Below are 19,138 nucleotides of genomic sequence, written 5' to 3'. Positions count from 1 at the left end.
CAGTTTGCTTTTTCAGAGTACCAAATTTCCGTTAGAACAAGCCAAATTTGCAGCTGATTCATTGTCATCATGATAAATGCTTATTCTTTGATTCTTTTTGATTGGCCTTTTCTTATCTCCTAACTCTGGTTTCGAATTGTTGTACAGAAAGGTAGTTTAGCAGACAGTATATTTCCTACGCTAGCTCTTCCTTTTTTAAATTATTAATCAGCCCTTGTCTTTACAATGTAAAATGATTATACTGGGATAAACTGTTTAACCTAAGCTCCAGTTTGTTATTCCTACCACATTTGCCATAGCTTGTGCTGCAGATCAGAGGTTAATTGCAAACAGGCTGTAAAAACCTGTATTTCTTACCCTGCAGCGCCACCAAAGGCTGTCAGGGAAAAATGAATCTGAAATTTAACCCAAAGGTGCTTGCTGCCTGTGTGCAGCCAAAGGCTGTTTCAGATCTAGGACTACAGCCTCAAAGTTATGCCTGCTTTGTGCTTGTTCTGGCTAGCAGAGACTGATGTGGATCCAAAGGACTCTCTGTCAATGTTACTGGCTATTGCAGATACTGAGGAGCTCCTAATTCACAGCCAGCACCAAGAAGATAAGCAAGATGCATTAAAATAATCCAAAAGTTTCATTAGATACAGACCAGCTCCTCAAGAAAGCTAGTGAAAGAGGAAGAGCTCTCTAATTTAGCAGACTCAGAGCTTCATGCTTGAGAAAGGTCATTAAAAAAAATCAGTACAATGAAGAGGTACAATGCTTTTCAATAGGAATTTGCCTCTCAGTCTTGATTGGGAATTTCATATCTTCCCTTTTATTCCCCCCAGCCCCCAAGTAACAACTGTATGTCTGCCTGTGGCAGAACAAGTGCAATTAACTTCTTTGCCTAGTATCAGGTGCAATCCCAGCAATGCTACACACCCTCCTTCACCTGTCACTTTGTTCAGGAAGTTCTTCCCCTGGGGCAATTTTAATATCATATTTCTAATGGGCAGTGTCAGATTTGATCTCACAGATTTTGATTAATCTGCAACTCTTCCAAAATCCTGTGCCCTTCCCCAAGGGACAAATTAAGGATACACCTCACCTCTATTGATTAGAAAGGTGACTCTGAAACTCCTCTTTGTAGGAAGGAAGGACTTCTGAGAAAACATAAAAATTGGTTATAGGGCATTTTTTCAAAAAAGTTCAGGAGATCAGGGCAGAGGTGGTCAATGAAAGATTAGTCTGTGGGAAAGGAATAAAAACAGGCTTCTGTAAACCCAGACGAATGGGATGGATAAAAAGAGCAATTCAGAATATTATAGTGTGTATCAAATAAGGAATAACTGTCAGATGACTTGATTAATTGGCTAAGTAGTGGCTAGTAATGCTTGACATAAAATGGTACATGTAGGCATAGAATCATAGAATCATAGAATCGTTTAGGTTGGAAAAGACCCTTAAGATCATTGAGTCCAACCGTTAACCTAACACTACGAAGTCCACCGTTAAACCATGTCCCTAAGCACCACATCTACACGTCTTTTAAATACCTCCAAGGATGGGGACTCAGCCACTTCCCTGGGCAGGCTGTTTCAATGCTTGACAACCCTTTCAGTGAAGAAATTTTTCCGAATATCCACTTCCCTAGTCCTGCTGGCCACGCTATTCCTGATACATGCCAGGATGCTATTGGCCTTCTTGGCCACCTGGGCACACTGCTGGCTCATGTTCAGCTGGCTGTCGACCAACACCCCCAGGTCCTTTTCCGCCAGGCAGCTCTCCAGCCACTCTTCCCCAAGCCTGTAGCGTTGCATGGGGTTGTTGTGACCCAAGTGCAGGACCCGGCACTTAGCCTCGTTGAACCTCATACAGTTGGCCCCGGCCCATTGATCCAGCCTGTCCAGATCCCTCTGTAGGGCCTTCCTGCCCTCCAGCAGATCAACGCTCCCGGCCAACTTGGTGTCGTCTGCAAACTTACTGAGGGTGCACTCGATCCCCTCGTCCAGATCACTGATAAAGATATGAAACGGAAATGGCCCCAATACTGAGCCCTGGGGAACACCACTTGTGACCGGCCGCCAACTGGATTTGACTCCATTCACCACCACTCTTTGGGCCCGGCCATCCAGCCAGCTTTTTACCCAGCGAACAGTACGCCCATCCAGGCCATGAGCAGACAGTTTCTCCAGGAGAATGCTGTGGGAAATGGTGTCAAAGGCTTTACTAAAGTCCAGGTAAATGACATCCACAGCCTTTCCCTCATGCACTAAGCGGGTCGCCTTGTCATAGAAGGAGATCAGGTTAGTCAAGCAGGACCTGCCTTTCATAAAGCCATGCTGACTGGGCCTGACCACCTGATTGTCCCGTACGTGCCACGTGATGGCACTCCGGAGGATCTGCTCCATAACCTTCCCCAGCACCGAAGTCAGGCTGACAGGCCTGTAGTTCCCCAGATCCTCCTTCCGTCCCTTCTTGTAGATGGGCGTCACATTTTGTAACCTCCAGTCAACTGGGACCTCCCCGGTTGGCCAGGACTGCTGATAACGATTGAAAGTGGCTTGGTGAGCACTTCCTCCAGCTTCCTCAGTACCCCAATGTTGATACCTGCATCCTCAAGGTACCAGGATGTCACATATGTATGTGACACTGTTGTGACACATCAATGTCACTGATGTGACACTGTTAAGATAGGTGAGGCACACATGTTATAGTGCTTTGTTGGGCCTTCTAAATGCAGAAGGGCTTTCTTTGCCCTAGAGTGTGTAGGAGTTTCTCATGAGTCAGTTAATGAGTATGTCTTTTAAGGATTGCTGGATCTTGAAAAACTCCTATTTCTGAAGTTTTTTAGTTGTTCCAACTAGACTAGTTGGAGTCTAGTTGGAGTCTAGTTCCAACTAGACTGGAGTTGGACTTTTTTAGTTGTTCCAACTCTTCCCATTGTTGAGAATTCCTGTGTTGGGCAGAACTCACCCTCAGTGGTGAAATCAGCAAAAACAGTGTCGTGCTGTGCATATGGATGGGAAATTAGAAGTATAAATCTAAAATTGCTGCACTTGTTTCTCATATGGCACCTGAGAAGGAAGTTAGTTACTGGAACAGAACAGGAGAAAGGTGGTGGTTTAGGACTGAGATATATTGTTATAAACCATCTGCCTTATTTCCCTAAGCAATATGTTACCCATTGCGTGACACACTTCAAATTACCTGTCTTTCTCACCATGAAAGAAAACAGTAAAGGAAAAAAATTCAGAAGGCAAATTCTCCCCTATTTCACCAGTGAATTTATAGCCCTTTTTGTCATTATATTTGAGTGAGACAATTTTGTGGTTTAGGGCCCACTAACGCCTTTCACTTCTCTATCTTACAAGTGGCCTATTACTTCATTGGCTTGTATTTTGGTGCAGGGCACATGGACCAGATGCAGTACTGATGGCAGAAGGCAACCGTCCTGCTGAACTGACTCAATCCCAGATGCTTCACATTGCCCAGCAGATTGCAGCTGGTATGGTTTACTTGGCATCACAGCACTTCGTGCATCGGGATCTTGCTACGCGGAATTGCCTGGTTGGTGCGAACCTGCTGGTGAAGATTGGGGATTTTGGGATGTCTAGAGATGTGTACAGCACAGACTACTATAGGGTAAGTGAACTGCTATAATCAGTAATAACTGTGGTCTTGTTCAGTCATCTTACTGCATTCATGTGACTGATTCTACTTTTACACTGGACAGTCTCTGTGAGATGATTTAGGGGCTGGCATATGGAGAAGCTGGTTCTGAGTAAATACCCATGGTAATTACTCAGTTTTGGTATTAGTTTTGGTAAATTTGGAGAGAGTTAATCAGAATAAGATTGGCATGTCCTGTTGTTTACATATGTTGGCTTTATTTTCTAATAATAAATCATACAACAGTTTTTTACTCTGGGCAGAAGTTTGGCATGTTTGCTGGGCTGTAGTGAAGAAGCAGCAGATAAAAAGGAAGAGAAGGTAATCAAATTTGGCCCAACTCTCATATGTTCTTATACATTTGTAAGACAAATGGAAATTGTAACTTTTGGTTATCGTATAATGTTTCAGTTTACTTAAATAGATATAATGGTCAGCAGCACTGGATGGAACAGTTATTTTACTTGCTGACAGCAAGCATTTCCTGCTTTAAGCCAGTTCTTTAGTCTTACTGTTTATGGCTGAACATTTGTTTTGTGTCACTCTGGTGAGGGTTGTAACTCAGTGGTGGGTAAGGATAGCCCATGGCGGTTGTTCATATTCTGGCCCTGGCCATTTTCCCTGAGCTCAGTTGTCGTAAAATGATCTGTGAAGTTTGCAAAGTGCTTCTAGGATCTCTGGGATAGACAGAACCGTGTACAGTGATTATTGTTGTTAATGCTGGCTTTGTACTATGTGGCAAGTCATGCAGTTTACAGCATTTGCTGTTCAATACCATGTGTGTTAACTTCATGGGTGGAACTGGAGTAAGAGTGGCAGTTATCAGGTTTTTGTAGCATGGGGGAGGCAATCCATGGCCAAGCTGTTAGTTTATAAATGCTAGAGCTGTATCCTGTAACATAAGCTACTCAGAATCTTTAAACACATTCTCTGTACCTGCCTCGCACATTACTTGTTACCAGTGAACTCCTTATAGATAAAATGAAGGCCTATTCCTTAGCCACCTTAATCGGGCTGCTGTGTCTATAAAAGAACAGTGTCCCCTTGGCACCAGTGTTTCTACAATGCCTGAAAAGTGATCGCCTTTTGTGGTGGGTTGACCTTGGCTGGCTGCCAGACACCCACCCAGCCGCTCTCTCACTCCCCTTTTAATAGCTAAGAAGTAGCAGTTTCCTTTGTTCTTTGTCCCTTCTATAAAAAGCACACCTAGTATTTAGTAAACATACAAACCAGATTCTTAGGTTTTGTTATTTTAGAAATTTGGCACTTCAAGCTATTTCTTCAATGTAAAACAAGCATGACTTCATTTCATAACTTGGATAAATATACAGAGTAGTAATCTCTGACTATATTTGTATTTGAGAGGACATCAGTGAGCACCAAAGGCCAGGGTTTCTTGATTTTGTATGAGCAATACTTTTGGGCCTGGGGGCATGTCTCTGTTCTGTATTTCAACAAGACTGAATTTATTTACCATGTTCATCATTATACTTCAGAATGAATGTTCATGCTTAATAGTAAATGTTTGCAAAGGCCTTGACAGAAAAAAATTACTCCCTGCTGCAGAAAAAGTAAATGCAAAAAAAAAGGTTCGAAGCTAGCTAATCCTAAGGGCTTCCTGGGGACAACTGAAACCTGGCACGAGCATGTGGTACAGTATTGACTCTAATATCATCTCACCTGCTCATGTACCTCTGGGTTTAGTCCTTGATTCTGACACATGACCACTTGAGCAAAGCTTCCACCTAATGAAGCAGGAGTTTAGAACAAGGCCAAGATTTTGTCCTGCCTGACCTGTGACTTGGAGAAACCAGGGGTTCACCAGAGGAAACTCTGGGGGATGGGATTGGGAGGGATGCTTGAGTGCCTCTCAAAGCCCCTCATTCAACTGATACACTCCATTTCTCATGTTTCCTTTCTCTCTGACTCTCCATCATCAACATTCATTCCTTTTCCCACATCTCCCTCTCTCTTTGTCACTTTGTCTTCTCTTATCCAGAGGCTGAGGGAGGCTGAGTGGGGACCAGGGAGAAGAGAGGAAGGAAAAGGGACAGTGTGAGCAGTAAAAAGGGTACAATAATGGATGTGAGAGAGGGAATAAGGCAGGAAAGGAAAGTGAAGAAAGGTGTTAGTAAAAGACAAAAGTCTGGATGAAGAGAGAAAGAGGCAGACAAGTGCCCAAAGGGATGAATGAAAGTGTAAAGTAGCATGGCTTCATCCAAGCTGATGGAGTAGCTTGCAGTATGATGCATAGATATGAAACTTAAATTTGGGCTGTTGTTTGTTCTGCACAGTGAGAAAACCAAGAAGGACCATTTCTCCAGCCCCTCACACTCCAGCTGGCTTTTGGCTGGCACAAGAAGAGTAACAGAGCCACAGCCTGCCTTGCCACCATCTTTCACACTGATAAAAGCTGGAAGTTAGAGTCAAGCCTGTGAGATTTTGGCCTGCCCTGCTAGGGCCATATGTGGGCTAGTCAGCAGCTGGTCATGAAACAGTCAAGGCTGTTATGACTTATCAGATGGCTGCCTGGAGAATTATGTCCATGGCAGACCGAAGTAATGAAACTGTCAGCAATGACACTGGGATGGTTCTGACCTACCATACCTGATTGTTTGTAGCAGGATAAGCCTTTTTAACTGTTCAGGCTTAATCACATACATGGAAGCAATTTTCCAACAAGGTGGCAGGAGCAATAGCCCAACTGAAGTGCATCTACGCCAATGCACACAGCATGGGCAACAAACAGGAGGAGCTGGAAGCCGTTGTGCAGCAGGAAAACTATGATATAGTTGCCATCACAGAAACGTGGTGGGATGACTTGCACAACTGGAGTGCTGCAATGGACAGCTATAAACCCTTCAGAAGGGATAGGCAAGGAAATAGAGGCGGTGGGGTAGCCCTGTGTGTTAGGGAGTGTTTTGACTGTCTAGAATTTAACAGTGGTGACGATAGGGTCGAGTGTTTATGGGTAAGAATCAGGGGGAAGGCCAACAAGGCAGATATCATGGTGGGGGTCTGTTATAGACCACCCAACCAGGATGAAGAGGCAGACAAAGTATTCTATAAGCAGCTGGGGGAAGTCTCACGATCGCTACGCCTTGTTCTCGTGGAGGACTTCAACTTACCAGATGCCTGCTGGAAATACAATACAGCGGAGAGGAAACAGTCTCGGAGGTTCCTGGAGCGTGTGGAAGATAACTCCCTGACACAGCTGGTGAGGGAGCCAACTAGGGAAGGCACCCCGTTGGACCTGTTGTTTTCTGAACAGAGAAGGCCTGGTGGGTGATGTGATGGTTGGAGGCCGTCTTGGGCATAGTGATCATGAAATGATAGAGTTTTCGATTCTCGGAGAAGTAAGGAGGGGGGTCAGCAGAACGGCTACCTTGAACCTCTGGAGGGCAGACTTTGGCCTGTTCAGGGGCCTGGTTGAGAGAGTCCCTTGGGAGGCAGCCCTGAAGGGCAAAGGAGTCCAGGAAGGCTGGATGTTCTTCAAGAAGGAAATCTTACAGGCGCAGGAGCAGGCTGTCCCCATGTGCCGAAAGACGAGTTGGCGGGGAAGAAGACCAGCCTGGCTGAACAGAGAGCTTTGGCTGGAACTCAGGAATAAAAGGAGAGTTTATGACCTTTGGAAGAAGGGGCAGGCAACTCAGGAGGACTACAAGGATGTCGTGAAGTTATGCAGGGAGAGGATTAGAAGGCCCAAAGCCCAACTGTAACTTAAACTGGCTACTGCTGTAAAAGACAACAAAAAATGTTTCAACAAATGCATTAGCAACAAAAGGAGAGCCATGGAGAATCTCCGTCCTTTATTGAATGTGGGGGGAAACAGTGACAAAAGGATGAGGAAAAGGCTGAGGTACTTAATGCCTTCTTTGCCTCAGTCTTTAATAGTCAGACCAATTGCTTGCTGGATACCCAGCCCCCTGAGCTGGAAGACAGGGACGGGGAGCAGAATGAAGCCCCCATAATCCAAGGGGAAATGGTTAGCGACCTGCTACACCACTTAGACATGCACAGGTTTATGGAACCGGATGGGATGCACCCAAGGGTACTGAGGGAGCTGGTGGCAGAAGTGCTCACCAAGGCACTTTCCATCGTTTATCAGCAGCCCTGGCTAACCAGGGAGGTCCCAGTTGACTGCAGGTTAGCAAATGTGACTCCCATCTACAAGAAGTGTCGGAAGGAGGATCTGGGGAACTACAGGCCTGTCAGCCTGACTTCGGTGCTGGGGAAGGTTATGGAGCAGATCCTCCGGAGTGCCATCACGTGGCACGTACGGGACAATCAGGTGGTCAGGCCCAGTCAGCATGGCTTTATGAAAGGCAGGTCCTGCTTGACTAACCTGATCTCCTTCTATGACAAGGCGACCCGCTTAGTGCATGAGGGAAAGGCTGTGGATGTCATTTACCTGGACTTTAGTAAAGCCTTTGACACCATTTCCCACAGCATTCTCCTGGAGAAACTGTCTGCTCATGGCCTGGATGGGCGTACTGTTCGCTGGGTAAAAAGCTGGCTGGATGGCCGGGCCCAAAGAGTGGTGGTGAATGGAGTCAAATCCAGTTGGCGGCCGGTCACAAGTGGTGTTCCCCAGGGCTCAGTATTGGGGCCATTTCCGTTTCATATCTTTATCAGTGATCTGGACGAGGGGATCGAGTGCACCCTCAGTAAGTTTGCAGACGACACCAAGTTGGCCGGGAGCGTTGATCTGCTGGAGGGTAGGAAGGCCCTACAGAGGGATCTGGACAGGCTGGATCAATGGGCCGGGGCCAACTGTATGAGGTTCAACGAGGCTAAGTGCCGGGTCCTGCACTTGGGTCACAACAACCCCATGCAACGCTACAGGCTTGGGGAAGAGTGGCTGGAGAGCTGCCTGGCGGAAAAGGACCTGGGGGTGTTGGTCGACAGCCAGCTGAACATGAGCCAGCAGTGTGCCCAGGTGGTCAAGAGGGCCAATGGCATCCTGGCATGTATCAGGAATAGTGTGGCCAGCAGGACCAGGGAATTTATAGTGCCCCTGTACGCGGCCCTGGTGAGGCCGCACCTCGAATACTGTGTTCATTTTTGGGCCCCTCACTACAAGAAGGACATTGAGGTGCTGGAGCGTGTCCAAAGAAGGGCAACGAAGCTGGTGAAAGGTCTAGAGCACAAGTCATACTAGGAGCGGCTGAGGGACCTGGGGTTGTTTAGCCTGGAGAAGAGGAGGCTCAGGGGAGACCTTATGGCTCTCTACAACTACCTGAAAGGAGGTTGTAGTGAGGTGGGGGTCGGTCCCTTCTCCCAAACAACAAGTGATAAGACAAGAGGAAACAGCCTCAAGTTGCGCCAGGGGAGGTTTAGATTGGATATTAGGAAAAACTTCTTCACCGAAAGGGTGGTCAGGCATTGGAACAGGCTGCCCAGGGAAGTGGTTGAGTCCCCATCCCTGGAGGTATTTAAAAGATGGGTAGACTGTGGTGCTTAGGGACATGGTTTAGTGGTGGACTTGGCAGTGCTAGGTTATACGGTTGGACTCGATGATCTTGAAGGTCTTTTCCAACCTAGACGATACTATGATTCTAAATGGTTTGGTAGTTATGTTTATTAATACACTGGAATCAGTTTTCTGAGATGCTGCCTCCCTGTCGCGATGTTAGATTTGCCCAAGATGATTATTTGTAGTTTGCTTCTTTAAGATAAGGATGATCCCCAGTCCTTGTTCACTGTTAGATTGTTAATGACATTCTACATTGAATCAGCTCAGTTGTTAAGAGATGCTTCAGGGAAGAGTGGGAGAGAAATAACCTTTCGGCTGGGAATATAGGTTTCAGGTTCAGTAGGGTCTTTTACTTACTTTGTTGATGTCTGATATTTGTTGTTTAGACTCCTGTCTCTCAAAAGTTAGGGTTTCCCATCTTTCCTTTGGACATACAAATAACGTGATTCATCTGCACTGTTCAGTGGCTTAAAGTATTGACATTGAAGCTTTGCTAATATTTGTTCTTGCACGCAAAGATACTATTTCAGACCCTTTTTAGGCTTACAATTCCAGTTTGAAAGAGCTTGCTCAATATTTGGTCTTAAAATACTTTTCTGTGTTTCTTTATCATAAGCAAAAAGCTCAAAAAAAAAAAGGAAGATCAGCTCACCCCAGTACTTGGAAAAACAGGGATATACTTTAAATATCCAGCCTGGTCAGCCAGACACAGGCTTGAACCAAGATTTTGGATGAAACTGTGATCTCAGCAGGGTAAGCAAGAGCTTTGCCATCAACTTCATTAGGACCACAATTTCACCCTTCCACTTCTTTATGTCTGTCCAGTATGGCATAGAGACTCTGTTTCTGATTTAGATTTAGCTAACTTATTTGCCTTTATGTAATAGTGCAAAGAACAGTGGAGGAAATAAGGAGTCCTTGCCTCCACTTGTACGTACCATGCAAGGATATGTCAGAGGCCTGGGGCTATTAGTGAGGTTTCCATCTTCCTTTAGGCCCAACTCGCCCAAAAGGGATGGGAAGGTTTAGAAGTCACAAATTAATTTCTTCCACTTCTGGCATAGATGGGGCAGAAGAACCCAAGACGATATGGTTCAGCATAAAGTCCAGTGACCTGTTTTTTCTTTATATCTCCTGCATATCTTGTACCACGTTTGTTGTTGTTCATTTACTATTTAAAGAGAGCAAAAGATGTAGATTCTCTCAGCGAATCCAGAGTAGCAGCTTTGAAGACAGTGAAATAACATTAGTATTAGAGTACTGAAAAGGCAAAGAGCATCTGGCCCACTAGGCACAGTTCTTCTTTCATCTATGAGCCTAATACCTAATATTGTACAGTGCTGTATTTATGGCAACTGCATAATACATGTTTTCTGGTGTCTCTCTATATGAAATGTTTGCTAAAAGATAATGCCAGTAAAATTTCCAGTACCAAGTGACTATTTGCAAAGAGAATTAATGCATAACAACAATGGACTAAAAAAAGAAAAGGCTGGTTTATCGTTATTTGGGCTGTAGCTAGCCAGGCAAGCACCAACATACAAATGTTTACAGTGAGGAACAAGTGTCTGTCAATTCAGAAAGGACAATAGCAGCAAACACCTGCAGGTCTCAGCTGTCACTACAGGGCTTAATACCTGTGTGGTGGAGTTTGGTAGAAGTTGCATTCAAGAAAACACAAAAGTGTTGCTGAGAAGTCAAGCAGCTTGTCAAGGCATCCTTGTAGGTGCGTGCACTGAGTTGTCACAGTTTGAAGGTACAGTTTGAAGGCTTTTTATTAGTTGGTATTTTTGCATCTGTTGCTCAGGAAACTATCTGCTTCCCTACGTAGACTTTTCAGCTCTCCTCCTCCATCAGCGGCTCATTGCATCATGTGCAGTGCAGGGAGGACAGAGGGTTCTAGTAGCCCTGGAGAATGCGTACAGGTGATTTTGCGCAACTGGAAAAAATGCAGGAAATAATGGGCCAGCTACAGAGATGTAAATCTGAATTAGCTCCCTTGAATTCGGTGCAGTTACTCTGAACTTACACGAACATAATCACAAGCAGAATTAAGCCTAATGATTTTAGAGGGCTTTTAGGAGCTTCCTAAAGGCCACCACTATGTCAGCAGTTGGAAACTTGTATACACCAGGACATAGTGTTATTCTGATGCTAAAGGATTAGCAATATAGCTTGATGCCTGTTACTACTAGCCCATGCTGGAGTATATTTTGTTGTGTGCAGGAAGCATGCTCTTTCCCCAGCTAATTCCTGACTCAGTGTTTTCTCTTGAATCACAGTTTCATGACCCGCTCAATTCTACACAGACAGGCCAAATTCAGCTTTGGCTCAAGCAAGTATAGTTCCATCATTTTTTAATGTGGCTATAGATACAGCCACTTCCCAAGTGGAGTTTTCTCATTATTTTCACATCAGGGTCATTAGTCTTGCTTATAGCTTTGCTTCCATCTGTTTTCACTGACACAGATCCTAAGAGGAGATTCTGAGAAAGTTTTCCTTATTATTGCTAGGAGAAGGAGTATCAGATGTCCAGCATCTGTAGTGGGATGCATTTAACAGTGATTTGTTACTGAACTCTATCTTGCAGGGTTAATGACAGGACAGTAATACAGAAAATGAGTAGGTTGTGACATACTTTATTTTGCCACATTTTAAGCCCCCTCTCACATGAAACGTGCAAGTGTGAAACTAGCCCCACTGCTCCTGGAGCACATTCTGCTTCAGTCTGTGAAATCAGAAAGTATGGAGAGGGAAGAAAGGGAAAATCTAATGACTAGGGTAAAAAATTGAGCTGATTAAAACAAAATTTAGAGCAGAGTGGACTTGCTTCTGTAACCAATTACTTAAATATCCATTGAATTTGGGTGTCTATTTATTCCTTTGGAAATCTCCCCCACAAGATCTACACCAGCATGCTTCTCATTAAGGATATCAAGAGATAGTCACTAAAAGCCAGTTCACCTTGAGAAAAGAAGCAGCACCCAGAAACAGTTGCCAGGAAATGCAGACCTCCCATTGACCCACAGTATAGCTAAAAGCTCTGATTATAATTCAGTCAAAAGCTTGACCAAAGCGTTTGGAAATTTTCAAATGGAAATTTTCCCACTGTTTTCTTCTGTTAAAAACTTTGATAATTTACTAGTATTTGGGACCAATTTGGTTAAAGAGCCTTAGGTTCCGTATGCACGTATATAGAATACCAGGAAGCTTACACAGTCAACATCACCCACAGCTGACACAAGCTTTTCTGTTGAAAAAGCTCTTAGCACAGATGTTCATTAACTTTAAAAGTCCCTTAAAAATTACATACACAAAACTGAATCATTCTTAAAAATAACCACACATAGGGATATAAATTGCAGGAAACCAAGGATTCAAGCATTGATATTAACTTGAGCAGTGGCAGCAGCAGCAGTTGTTGCTGTGTGCTGTGAGGAGTTCAAGGCTTGTGAGGTCCCTGGGGGGGGGGTGTCTGAGGGGGTTTCTAGGCCCCTGACACCCTTGGGCTGTGTGTGTGGAAGGACCAGCTGGCAGGCGACAGATCTTGCGAGAGGGGTGGGTGAGAGTTGGGCGGTGCCGGCATTCCCCGCAGCCAGTTCAAACCGGGAGAATCTGCGTATAACTGGCCCCTAGGGAGCACCAGCGAGCAGGGTGCCCAAACAAGGAGTGGTGTCTGTTGGGAACAGTGTTGGCAGTTTGCAGGGAAGGGGAGCACGCTCTGTTCAGTTATCGGGCTGCTGCCTGCTTTGCTCACCAGCAGGCTTAGGCTGCAGTCCCGATGGTCACACCAGCTAGCTGGTGGCTGTGCAAGCCTACCTGGAAGCTTGAGGTCTCCCGGGAATTAGAATTAGAAAGATGGCATCTTTCAAAAGAATTACCATTTTATAAGTGAGACTTTTTTTTCCTGAGAACTACAAGGAGACTGTGACCTGCTGAAAGAAAATGGTGTCCACTTGCTGCAACTGCAAGGCTGAGGCTGAAACCCAAACAGAAGCACTACAGCCTAGCTATGATGATGTCTCCACCCAAACAGACCTCCCAAGGACTGAAATAGCTACATGGAGCTCCAGCACCTGGAAGTCCCCCTAGCACCTGAAGGTAGCGGTGGATGTCATAGCTACAAGTGTGCCTAGCTAGAAGAACTCTTCAAACAAGTAGCTATGTTGCAAGAGGAGCTCAACAGGCAGCGCAGTATCTGGGAACGTGAGCGGGAGATTGATACACGGTATTGTGTGCTGTGCCAGGCTGAGCAACGGCCTTGCCTTATGGCTGTGCAAAGGGAAGATAAGCCTGAATTCAACATCAAGCTGACTGACACAAGTAACTCATGAGATGAAGGAGACGGGACCCTTGTCTCTGCTCGGGGCAGAAGGAAGAATCTTCCCCCTTCCCATAAAGTGCCCCTATGTAACAGATATGATGCTCTGGGGGTGGAGAATGAAGAGCGCATGAGTAATGGACAGGATCCAGGAGAAGACGACAACGCAAAGTTGATGCAATCAACCACCTGCATTAGAACCAGTGCCACCAGAAAAGCATGTGAAGTATTAGTAATTGGAGATTCCTTACTGAGAGGCACCGAAGCACCCATTTGCTGTCCAGACAATTTCTCTGGAGAAGTCTGCTGCCTACCAGGAGCTTGCATTCGTGACATCACTGAGGCTGCCGAGCCTGGTGAACCCTACAGATTATCATCCACTCAACTATTCCACATAGGGTCTGACGATACTGTGATGAGGCAACTTAGAACCATCAAAAGAGATTATATGTCCCTCGGGGCAATGTTAAAAGGACCTGCAGCACAGGTGGTGGTCTCCTCTATCCTCCCAGTCAGAGGAAAGGCTTCAGGAAGGAGGAGATGAATTGAACAGGTGAATGCCTGGCTGCGTGACTGATGCCATACTCAAGGTTTTGGCTTCTCTGGTCATGGATCTACCTTTGAGAAGCCAGGCCTGTTGGGAGCTGATGGGATTCACCTGACCAAGTGGGGCAAGAGGGTCTTTGCCAACAAGCTGGCCAGAATTATAAGGAATGCTTTAAACTAGATTTAGGGGGAAAGGGGATGGAGTTTTGAGCAACAGAGAAGAGCCAGGGGCTGCTGATGTATTAGGAACCAACAGGGTGAAATGCCTTAAAGGAATTGGGGCTTGTTCCTCTAAAACGGTGACATGGTCAATAGCCCAGCTGAAGTGCCTCTATACCAATGCACACAGCATGGGTAACAAACAGGAGCTGGAAGCCACTGTGCAGCTAGAAAGCTATGACCTAATTGCTATCACTGAAACATGGTGGGATGACTCATATGACTGGAGCGCTGCAATCAATGGCTATAAACTGTTCAGAAGGGACAGGCAAGGAAGGAGGGGTGGGGGGGTGGGTTGCCCTCTATGTTAAAGAATGGATTGACCACACAGAGCTGTCTTTGAAAAACAGCGATGAACAGGTCGAGAGCTTATGGGTAAAAATTAGAGGCCACGCCGACAAAGGAAATCTTGTGATTGGTGTTTACTATAGGCCGCCCCGATCAAGGGGAGCCCGTTGACGAAGCATTCTTACTTCAACTACAGGAAGCATCATGATTGCAGGCCCTGATCCTGCTGGGGGACTTCAATCACCCTGACATCTGCTGGAAAAGCAGCACAGCAAGCTGTAAGCAATCCAGGAGACTCTTGGAGTGCATGGAGGATAACTTTTTAATCCAGGTGATAGACAGCCCAACCAGAGGAGAAGCATTTACGGACCTGTTGTTTACCAACAGAGATTAACTAATTAGAGGGGTCAAGACTGGCGGCAGCCAGGGCTGCAGTGATCGTGCCCTGGTGGAATTCACAGTCTTGAGGGATATGGGCCAGGTGAAGAGTAGAGCCAAGACTCTGAATTTTAGGAGAGCAAACTTTCAGTTGTTTAAGGAATTAGTGGATGGGAAACTGCCCTTGGCGATAAAGGAACAGAAGAGAGCTGGCAGCTCTTTAAGGACATTTTTCTTAGAGCACAAGAGCTCTTGATTCCCACGTGTAAGAAATTGAGCAAGGAAGGCAGGAGACCCAGCATGGCTCAGTAAGGACCTCTTAGTTAAACTGAAGTGTAAGAAGGAAATGCACAGGCAGTGGAACCAGGGACATGTATCCTAGGAAAAATATAGGGGTGCTGCCCGGATGAGTAGGGATGGGATCAGGAAAGCTAAGGCACAGTTGGAGCTGAATATGGCAAGGGATGAGAAGAATAATGAGAAGGGCTTCTACTGGCACGTTGGAAAAAAAAGTAAGATTAAAGAAAATGTACTATCCCCTCATAAAAAAAGAAAGAAGAACTAGTCGCTATAAGCCACTCTCCATCATATTTGAAAAGTCACGGCAGTCAGGCGAAGTCCCCAGTGTCTGGAGAAAAGGGAAATATCCCACTCATTTTTAAAAAGGGTAAGAAGGAGGACCCTGGGAACTACCAACCAGTCAGCCTCACCTCCGTTCCCAGTAAGATCATGGAGCAGATCCTCCTGGAAGACATGTCGAAAGACATGGAAGACAAGGAGGTGATTAGAGATAGCCAACAGGGCTTCACCAAGGCCTTTGATACAGTCCCCCACAACATGGTAGGCAGCAGACTTCTCCAGAGAAATTGTACCAACCCGATAAAGAGCCTGGTGGGGCCCTCGCGCCAAAAAACCCCCGTGATTTTCCCACAGCACACTGCGTAGATCCTGTCCGTGAAGAGGTTCCTCCTCCTTCCCATACTGTGGTGCCTTTTATTTTGCTTAACAAACAAAATCATATATTATCTCCTGGCAGGTTGGACTATTATCTCTGTCATAACATCCACCAGCACGCAGCACAGGCCAGCATGGGGCATTCCAGCAGAGGCTACTCATGCTAACATACAGGCTTCTTGAGCCTTAAGTACAAGGCCCAACAGAGCAGGCATGACTTGCCCAAGATCACTAACTCCTTGAATACAATGTCTTCCACAAGGCTCTCAATACAGGTTAGTTGAGAGTTATAAATTAAAAAAAAAAAAAAGCAACCTTTTCTATCGTGCTTTGGCACTTCTAGAAATACTGATAAACTGGTTTTCTACTTCACTGATTTGCTGCTCTAGTTGACTGTGAGCGGTGGATGGTCTGTATTGAATATCTATGGCAAAACCTTTTCCCTCCAGAAATAAATGGTAAAACTTCCTTTGATGCAGTGGGTGAGACTTGTGAGAGGTGAATTTATGTGCAAATGCTTCAATGCCAGCCTGAATGATTTAGCTGAATGAGTGTGGGGGTGTTGTTCAACAAATTTGCTCATTCAAGTAACTCTTGTACTTATGTTAACACGCCTGTATAAAATTGTCATCCTGAAGACAGGGCAATTTTCCCAGCAGTACTTTTGAACTCAATTCTTTCTCCTTTATTCACAGTGAACAGCATTTACTGTTGCATATGGTACCGTTGAATGAGATCTGCAAGTCAGGACTATAGGGATCTCTGTCTTCACTGTTATCTGCTACAGCAGTATGCTTGGGAAAAGATTGCCTGTTCATGTGCACATTCCCATTATTTTACCAGTTCACACTTACAGGTAGGGTTTGGTAGTTACATTTTTGAACTACTCTAACATAGTCACACTTTTCAGTACAAAATCAATGGGTTGTAAATAGGATTTTAAATAAATCCGTATATGAGGAATAACCATCAGTGTTGCTGTTAAATTGCACCTCAGCATCAAGAAAATATTCTTCTATCTGCTGGTGTTGAAAGAGGCACTATTTCAAAGAAAAATTTAGTCACCTGCATGCTGCTCTACAACATAGCAAAAAAAAACAAACCAAAAAGCCATTACCTATGAACAACCAAAAGAAGGTTTGGCAAAACATAAATGAGTTGTTTGAACTGTATATACAAAAATATGGAGATAGAAGAATCTCTATTGCCTTTACAGCATTTCATAAAATGATTTGAACTTAGCTAATGACAGATTCTTCATTGCTCTTTTTAATTACAGATTTTTCAGCTCTTAACAGCAATTTAAGTCTGTTTTTTTTTAACACCCAAAATATGTTTCTGGTAAAAGCCATCTGTGGTGGGTTGACCTTGGCTAGCTGCCAGGTGTCCACCAAGCTGCTCTATCACTCCCTCTCCTCAACAGGACAGGGGGAGAAAATACGACGAAAAGCTCATGGGTCAAGATAAGGACAGGGAGATTACATACAATTACCGTCACAGGCAAAATAGACTCAACTTGGGGAAATTAATTTAATTTATTGCCAATCAAAATCAGAGTAGGATAGTGAGAAATAAAACAAAACTAAAAACACCTTCCCCCCACCCCTCCCTTCTTCCCAGGCTCAACTTCACTCCTAACCTCCTACCTCCTCCCCCTGAGCGGCACAGGGGCATGGGGAATGGGGGTTGCAGTCAGTTCATAACACTTTGTCTCTGCCACTCCTTCCTCCTCACGCTCTTCCCCTGCTCCAGCGTGAGGCCCCAGCCATGGGAGACAGTCCTTCATGAACTTCTCCAACATGGGTCCTTCCCACGGGCTACAGTTCTTCATGAACTACTCCAGCATGGGACCTTTCCATGGGGTACAGTCCTTCAGGAATGGACTGCTCCAGTGTGGGTCCTCCACGGGGCCACAGGTCCTGCCAGAAAACCTGCTCCAGCATGGGCTCCTCTCCATGGGGCCACAGTTCCTGCCAGGAGCCTGCTCCAGTACAGGATCTCCACGGGGTCACAGCTTCCTTCAGGGCACATTCACCTGCTCTGGTGTGGGGTCCTCCATGGGCTGCAGGGTGGATATCTGCTCCACTGTTAACCTCCATGGGCTGCAGGGGGAACAACCTGCTTCACTATGGTCTTCACCACAGGCTGCAGGGGAATCTTTGCTCTGGCACCTGGAGCACCTCCTCCCCCTCCTTCTTCACTGACCTTGGTGTCTGCAGAGTTGTTTCTCTCCTATATTCTCATTCCTCTCTTCCAGCTGCTGTTGTGCAGCAGTTTTTACCTTTTCTCAAATATGTTATAACAGAGGTGCTACCAATGTCACTTATTGGCTCAGCTTTGGCCAGCGGTGAGTCCGTCTTGGAGCCAGCTAGAACTGGCTCTGTCTGATATGGGGGCAGCTTCTGACATCTTCTCACAGAAGCCACCTCTGTAGCCCCCCCACTACCAAAACCTTGCCACATAAACTCAATACAATGACACTGTTGAAGTGTCATATGATCATTTGCTGTTTATCTGAGAAAGCAGGAATTGGCATATAACTTCACTAAGATGATGGAGTTCTCATCCTATCTGAGCAAATTTTGTCCCTGCATGACCTGTCTTCCCATTCTCATTATGCCTCATTTTCCTTTTTCAACTGTATATTTTCCCCCTTCAATTCATCAATCACATCCGTTGCTGCTCTAAAAGACAACCGCCTTGTAGCCAGCACATAGCATCTTTTCCTTTTCCCTTCCTTAATTTTCAAGAAGCCTGACAACCTCATGCCAAACAACCTCAAACCTGACAAACTCGTGCCAAATATTATCAGCATTTGTGCAGTGGCTCTTAACCCAGGACAAATCCCACCTGGGATTTCATCACCCTTCTTTCTCAATTTTTTCTCCCAGGTGTTGCCATTCCGTGTCTAGTTTTTCATTCTTCTCCATGGCAGACACACACAATATCTTTACACTCACACTTACTTACACTCACACTTACACTCACACTAAAACAATTGCCTCAACAGGCACAGCAAAGCAGCTTGTGCCTGCCAACAGAATGTGTCCAAGAGAGATCCCACTTCTGACACCAATAAAATGTCATGGACCATTTGGATATGTCAAATTTTGCAGGACAACGTACTCTGTAAATTAAACTTTATTTTATGAGCTCTTTAGGAAAGAAAACAAACAAACATGACAAACAAGGGCTCAATCCCCTTTGTCCTTCTCTCCTCTCTAGGGAAGGGAAGGGAAGGGAAGGGAAGGGAAGGGAAGGGAAGGGAAGGGAAGGGAAGGGAAGGGAAGGGAAGGGAAGGGAAGGGA

At 45.3% G+C, this 19,138-nt stretch overlaps 1 protein-coding gene across 1 annotated transcript in view; it reads left to right on the top strand.

Annotated features, from left to right (window-relative positions):
* LOC309601925 (BDNF/NT-3 growth factors receptor-like) overlaps positions 1-10,368 on the top strand; it is a gene marked incomplete at both ends in the record, with an annotated part of 46,713 nt that extends 36,345 nt beyond the window's left edge. The window contains 2 exons of the mRNA XM_082335181.1: positions 3,387-3,621; positions 10,306-10,368. Of these exons, the coding sequence (XP_082191307.1) occupies positions 3,387-3,621; positions 10,306-10,368 (298 nt within the window). The remainder of the gene's footprint in view (positions 1-3,386; positions 3,622-10,305) is intronic.
* Between the last annotated feature and the right edge of the window lie 8,770 nt (positions 10,369-19,138).

Source organism: Platalea leucorodia (genome assembly GCF_965183815.1).
Source record: "Platalea leucorodia genome assembly, chromosome: W".
Taxonomy (NCBI): domain Eukaryota; kingdom Metazoa; phylum Chordata; class Aves; order Pelecaniformes; family Threskiornithidae; genus Platalea; species Platalea leucorodia.
The sequence above is the reverse complement of the archived record's forward strand: the minus strand, read 5'-3'. Positions and strand labels throughout refer to the sequence as shown.